The 7193-nt window shown below is 39.1% G+C and overlaps 2 protein-coding genes across 2 annotated transcripts in view; one reads left to right on the top strand and one right to left on the bottom strand.

Annotated features, from left to right (window-relative positions):
- Positions 1–423: 423 nt before the first annotated feature.
- Positions 424–3756, top strand: SCO2 (synthesis of cytochrome C oxidase 2). Its single transcript, XM_072401983.1, has 2 exons — positions 424–530; positions 2860–3756. Exon 2 carries the CDS (start codon positions 2861–2863, stop codon positions 3662–3664), a length of 804 nt encoding a protein of 267 aa, XP_072258084.1. The 5' UTR covers positions 424–530; position 2860; the 3' UTR covers positions 3665–3756.
- Positions 3757–6448: 2692 nt separating this feature from the next.
- Positions 6449–7193, bottom strand: part of LOC140324250 (condensin-2 complex subunit H2-like) — a gene marked incomplete at its 3' end in the record, with an annotated part of 5588 nt that continues 4843 nt past the window's right edge. Inside the window, 1 exon segment of the mRNA XM_072401980.1 lies at positions 6449–6598. Within this exon segment, the coding sequence (XP_072258081.1) occupies positions 6449–6598 (150 nt within the window).

Here is a 7193-nt window from a genome sequence, read left to right as displayed (position 1 = left end):
TGCAGACCATGCACTGGGAAGCCTTGCTGTCTGTCTAATCTAACCCTGGAACTGCTCCCTTGTGTGTTTTCTATCAAAACTGGCTGCTGGTTGGGTCCCATGTCTTTTTGGCTCATAACAAATTGCAGATTGTAGCAATTGTAGCAATGACACTGCACCAGCTCTCAATCAGCTACCTCAGACAATATCCCCAGGTCCCCTCCCCCATACTGTAGGTCCTTTCACCACTGACACCCCTAGTACTCAGCTCCAATAATTCTCTTTACTGAGAAACAAGTCACCTCAACAGCCCCCTGTCCTGGTGTCATTGTGTCCCTAACCCGTCACCCTGGGGTACTACAAGTACTCAGTGTTTCCTTTACGCCCTTCACGTCACCGCTATATTATAGTGACACTCAAATCTGAGCTCTCCCGCGTTCACAGCTGACACCGCGGATGCCCCGCCCACTTCCGGCTCCTCCTGACGTCTCATCCGGTTTGCTCCAGTGAACAGGAAGTATCTGCCGGCCGGAGTATAGAAGGGGCGTCAGGTGTGTACACTGGTGGGGGACACGTGGGTATCATGTCCATGGGGTACTGTCCATTCCAGCAGATCGCTACAGTTTTGTCATCTTTTTTTGATACAATAAAACTAATATGCAGAAACGTGGGCTGACAGTACAATAACTGTCTTGGGTGAATAATTGTTCAAGGTGGGGGGGTATCTGTTACAATGGTAGCTCGTATCTACCAGATCGTGTTTACAGACAGCCCTGTAGTAGGAAAAGCAAACCTAGAGAAGTGATCTCCGGATGAATGACATTTAGGGATCATACTGACTGGATTCAGACTGTGGATGTGAGCTCCCTGCTTTCAGATCCGAAAAAATATACAAATATTTGTTACACATCATATCAATAAATCAGACAAAAAGCCTCTCCCACCCTACAAAGCCTGGGGAATGCAGAGCAGATTGATGCAGGTTAGGAGGGGTTACATGTAGGGCAAATAGAGGTCAGCTTGCTTCTGGGTTCAGATCAATTTAAGATGCTTCTGCAATCACTTAGAATTCATAATTAGGTGCATTGACCTCTACCTTCCATATTATTATCATTATTTTTATTATTATTATTAAACAGTCTTTATAAAGCACCAACATATTACGCATCGCTGTACATTAATAGCGGTTGCAGATGACACACACATACAGACAGTGACACAGGAGGAGAGGGCCCTGCCCAGAAGAGCAATTCCCTACATTTAAAGAGGAAGTAAACCCAAAACAAACAAAAATCACACTTAGCTTGAATCCCACAGAGCAGTCAGTCGGTCCAGAGGTCTTTTCCATCAGGTCCCACATCGTCCCGGTATCCGTCTTTGGCTTGAAGTGCCAGGTGCCGCCATCTTTCCGTCGTCTTCCAGGTTCTTCTTCCTATGTCAACCGACGCTGGCGCGAAATCGAGTGAAGTAGATTGGGAAAAAACTTGCCGATCTCACTGCGCATGCGTGAGATAAGAAATTTACTTTTTCCTTTTTGATGAAAGGGCTCCTGCACATGCCCAAGATGCTCTGACATGTACAGAGGGAGCAGCCAAGAACTTTCCGGGATACGTGACGTAGCTATCCCAGGAGGCTCTGTGCTCCACACTTTTTTTTTTTAAATAGTAGATTTATTTATGCAGATTTGAAAGCAGTGAGTTAATAAGAAAAGAGATTCAGATGAATTTACATTGATGGAAGGACATTTGGGCAGCATGCTATTCACTCCACTGGCATGTGTTTAATTGTTGTTTTCCTCTGGTTTACCTAAATGTACATTACAAGCAGCACTGATTTACATGTATATACTCATGCTTCCCTGTGTGTTAAAGATATGTTTTATGGATGAGCTCAAGCTCCATATCTTGCACTTTGGTCGCGTGTGGTGTAGAATTACTCTCCCATATCTGCACCAGTAGAGAATTCTCCAGTGCTGTATAGCCTAAACTATTATTCTGCATCTATACTTAAAGTAAATGAGTAGCTGGTGCAGGAAAGATCAGAAAAACAAGTCTACAGCTTGCATCTAACTAAATTAGCAACGTCAGCTTCCGTAGAGGGGAACTAAACTTGCTATTCTCACCTGTCCCCATTCCCATAGCAGGGTGCCTCCATCTTCTCCCTTATTTTCTTCCACGTGCCAATCTTTAGACATCCTGATTGGCAGGGCCGAGATGGTGTAATTCCAGCACAGGCACTCTCAGGCAAAGCTACACATGCTGGGCATCATGGCAACCAAAGCTAAGCTGCACAGACAGAATATTTCAAAAGGGACATTACCTGTACCTTTTTGCAATAATGACTTGCCTGTCATTTAGGTTTTTATACACACTTCAGATGATCATCATCCAAGACAGTTGTGTCCATCTTAGATGAAGATCTGATGTGTACAGTGGTCCCCAGACATTATTCAGCAATCTACTGTAGTGGATGAACTGCTATTGTTCACTTTGACTCGCTCATCCTCTCTTCTCCATAAAACAGGCCAGCGCTTTGTGTACAATGCTAGTTCATCTGTCATTGAAAATGATCACAAAAGATGGTTTCCAGTGACAATTCTCTGACATTTCTACACTCAGTTTCCCTTCAAGCAAGACAAGGAAGCACATGTGGACACACGTTACCGTGCACTGCTGAACAGTCTCCCCAACAGACCATAGTGGTCCAAAAATTGAATTTTCACTGTTCTGAGCAGCCCACCACAGCATTTTATAATACTTAGAAATCAGCTGCATTAAAAAATTTGGTGACACACTTCTTTGTGCTTCTAATTCTTCGCCATTGATTTAAGACATTAGCATATTTATTATTTTTTTTTATTCCTTTTTTTTTTTTTTTAAGGATGTTTTTCAGATGGCCACCCTACCAATTCATAAAGCAAAGAGGAACAAGCTTCATCCCTTTTTTTTCTGAGGGAAAATATATAAAGCATGTTGCCCCTGCAAGATCATTATTTACATCTCCTTGTTTACAAAAACCACAACAATCAGGATCTACAAAATCTGCTGTTACCTTGCGCACAAGGTTGCTTGTAAGTGTTGCAATTGGTGGAGCTGCAGTGGGCACATGGTACTACTTACGGCGGGAAAAGGAAGAGAAAAAGAAGTTAGATCGAATAAAGCAACTTCAGAACATGGCTGTTGGACAAGGAGACTTCAATCTGTTGGACCACCATGGCCGACCATGCTCCAAAAAAGATTTTAGAGGAAGCTGGGTATTGATGTACTTTGGTTTTACCCACTGTCCTGATATTTGTCCAGATGAACTACAGAAACTGTGCTCTGCTGTGTCTCTGCTTGAGAAAGAGCCCACCGTGCCTTCAGTTTTGCCCGTTTTTGTTAGCGTTGATCCAGAACGTGACAACGTGGAAGCACTGGCAAAGTATGTTAGTGAATTTCACCCACGACTCAAAGGATTGACTGGCACCCCAGATCAGGTGAAAGCAGTAGCTCAAGCATATCGTGTTTACTACAACGCTGGACCTCCTGATGAGGATAATGACTACATTGTTGATCACACAATTATCATATATTTAGTAAACCCAGATGGATTGTTTACGGACTATTATAACCGAAATAAAACTGATCAGGAAATAGCAGAGAGTGTGAAAAAGCACATGAAGACTTACAAGTCAATATTTAGCTGAAACAAAATGTTTATCTCTCAAATAATATACTTTTGCATATAATGTATTGTGCTTCTGATTATTTACAAATAAACGGATGCACAAAGAAAAAATATGATTACTGTTCTCTTTTCATTGCATTAATGGTCCATTGCATGTGGAAACTGCGCTGACATAACAAAAGGTGATGCTTGCATAGAGACCCAATACATGTTTATTCTTTGTTTCTCTTTAAATAATATCTGTAACCGAAAAGAGATTTTTCATGTTTATTGTTCTATAATTTTTTAATGCACACCAATGGAATAGCATGTGTCAAGTGTCCATGTACAGTAACCTCTGTGTATAAAAAACTGATATGATTTTCTGATGATTAATGACTGATTATAGCTTACAAAATCTAAATACCATTTACAAAGATATAATGGACAATCACCCCCCCTCCCCCCAGACCCCAACCTGCTCTTCATCCATCGCTTTCTGCACAAGTGATGTAGGGCTTATTAGAATTACCAAGAGTGGCTTGTTGTTTGTTTGTTATTTGAAAACTTAATAAAAACAAAATTTTTTCAAAAAAGAATTACCAAGAGTGGGACAGTAGACATTCAACACAGTTTTTGCTAGAAGGTGAAGATTTTTTGGCAAAATAAAAGTTCAGAGGCACAGAATAGGGATAAAAAATTAATGGGATCTAAAAGTGAAGATTTGCTGTTTATACTTTAAAGTGATATGTTGGTTGTTGCAAACCTTTTTTTTCTTGTTGTACGGGGCCAGGATTCTGCCAGCCCAATTTGTCCAAAGAGCTTTGCCGAGTTATGGGTTGTTGAAAGCAAAATATTGTGATGTGATTACGATGTCAGATACACTAGCATTAGCCTCAGTATCACCCTCATATCAGATGGATAGTCTTTGTTGCTTATAATTGGTGAATCTACAAGAATGCAGAAAGCCAATCTGTAACCACCCAATCACAGATCAGACTTTGAAAAGTCTATGGTAGGTAGGGAAATACACTTACAACCGGTAGCTGTTCCTAGGCAGGTAGTAAACCCAAACCAATGCAATGTAATGTTTATAGAGTAAAGTTCCTTGTAATTGAACAAATTTAACTGAGTATAATCCCAGAAGCAGTTGGTAAGGGCAGGACAGAGGGACAAGCATAGAAACACAAAATCCAGCCACTCATCGTGCTATGGAAGTTGAGTCAATGTTATTTACTATTGGAAAAATGCTGTATTTCTATAGTGCAGTGATTCCCCGGCCTTCCAGCTTTCAAATAATAATTTATCCCATTATATATAAAACATAGTTTTTACTAGAGTTCAGCTTTTATCCTATAAAAGTTCAACTCTAGCTAACTTATTTAGTTCCATAAACCTTTGGAGAATGTGTTTCCTTGCTGCCTCTCCCTTTAACACCCATGTAATTAATCAGAGCATCATAGACACTGGAAAAGTGTGGACAGCAAAATGTGTTTGTCTGTGCCCCATCAAGATTTCCTCTACTTGTCATCCTGGTAATATGCGAGAAGCCTCAGTAACAGAAAGTAGGGCAGATACTGTATACCTACCTGTAGTGGTGATCTGTGCATCAGTAATTTAACACCTTCCAATCAACCACAGTTGTAATAAATGTAAAGCCTTGTGAAGTGTTTTAATAAGACTGATTTACAAATGTGCAGAGATTAAGTTCTACAATTCATTATTTAGTTATTTACATAAATAGAGATAAAAATTACACAAATTAATCTTTAACTAGTTTAGTTATGATATACTACTGATGTACAAGCCATGCATGTCTACCATTGCTGCCCTTATATATTTATAATATTATATGTATGTAAATATTATTAAAAAAAAAAAGCTATTTGCGAACTTGGCCCACTTGATCACACTAAGAGTTTTCATGAAAAACTGTGGTCAGAACACTTTCAATTACATTTTTATCTAGAAGAACAAATTCTGGGTTTAGGACCTTAAAATATCAATAAAAGCAGAAAAAGTCCTCCTTAAAGATTTTGCAGCCAGGCAGGGCTTCATTGGAAAAAGGGACAGGTGAAGTCTCTTCTGCAATAAAAATACTTAGCTTACTTGTTATCTTCTGTCAAAAAATTTAGTAGTAGGAATACCCAGCACAATCTGGCTTTCCCTGCTGACTTCCAACACTGAATGAACTCCTGCTCAGGAGTTACATCATCCCAGCCTGGTCAAGCAAGATGGCCAAAGATTAAAAAAGGAAGAGAAAATTTAAAACATTGAAATATTCCGAGGTGACCCTAAAAGCCATTCAATATACGGTCAGGCAGTGTCAATCACCCCATGTCATAAAAAAAAATTTTTAGCTTGTTCTTCATTTTAAAACACCCCTATACAGATCAAAAACTTAGAGAGGTCCAAAAAAAATTCACAATCTAAAACAAATGCACAAATACAAGTGTACGGATACATTTTATACACAAATAAAAATTCAGACTGTACAAAAAAATTTGTTTAAAATATATGTACAGAATATTGATAGAATAAAACATTAAAGAATAAAGCCATTATCCTCAAGTTTCCCCACCCCCCAATATTCATATTTGCATTAGAATTTACTTCTCCAGATAAAAAAAAAAAAAAAAAAAAACACCTATCTTTATGTAACTTGACTCGTTTCAAAGTAATTTTTTCACTGATCTTCGCCAACTATAAGCAGTATCCTTTACAGTTATATAAAGCAATTTGTTGTTGATTACCACTAACTAGGATCCAAACATTTTAGCGTGTAACTTAATGGGAAAAAAAGCCTGAATATGAGGACACTTACCAGCTGCAAAGATGCTAACATGTACCTGCACACCTCAAAGGGCTCTCTGTGTGCCATTAGACTTGCAAAGCTGCGCCATTCTCCCACTTGGTTAAACTGTGAAACTAGACGATCGCCATAATCATGAATATCAAAAGATCCCCGTTCTTCCTGTGTAGAGAACCAAAAGAAAACGTTTGGAAAATTGTAATTATTGGCTTGGGTTACTTTTTAGCCTTTTTGCTACAACCCTTAATAAATTTCAGGTAACAGAGAATGCCCACTAGAAATAAATATGTATGCAGCTTACAATAAATAAGTGTGATCAGTAAAGTATAATTACAGAAAAATAGGAAATGTGTTGTACCGAGCTGATTTGACACATGAAAGGGGACATAACTAAACATCCCCTAATATTATTTTCACCAATAAATAACTAATAACCATAAAGACTTAAAAAATGTTAACAGTAAAAAATGTAGTGAAGACTTGAACTAGTGTTTAGTGGGAGGCCTTGCCTTACACTGGTGGTCAGTGGGGAAAAAGGATCCTTTTACATTGTTGATCAAATGAAAAGGTGTCCCCTGACATTAGAGGCAGCGTTACTGATCTCCAATTAACGCAATGGTCAGGGATCCTCTTTTACACTTGTGTCAGTAGGATGACTAGAAATGTCACTGACAGCTAAAGAGGTCATTGTTCCTAGTGCTTCTTTACCCAAGGCTCCGCTTAGCAACATTGGTGCCAGAACTATGAAGTTATCATC

The sequence above is a fragment of the Pyxicephalus adspersus genome, chromosome 2, assembly GCF_032062135.1.
Source record: "Pyxicephalus adspersus chromosome 2, UCB_Pads_2.0, whole genome shotgun sequence".
In the NCBI taxonomy this organism is placed as follows: domain Eukaryota; kingdom Metazoa; phylum Chordata; class Amphibia; order Anura; family Pyxicephalidae; genus Pyxicephalus; species Pyxicephalus adspersus.
This window is presented reverse-complemented; position numbering and strand designations above follow the sequence as displayed.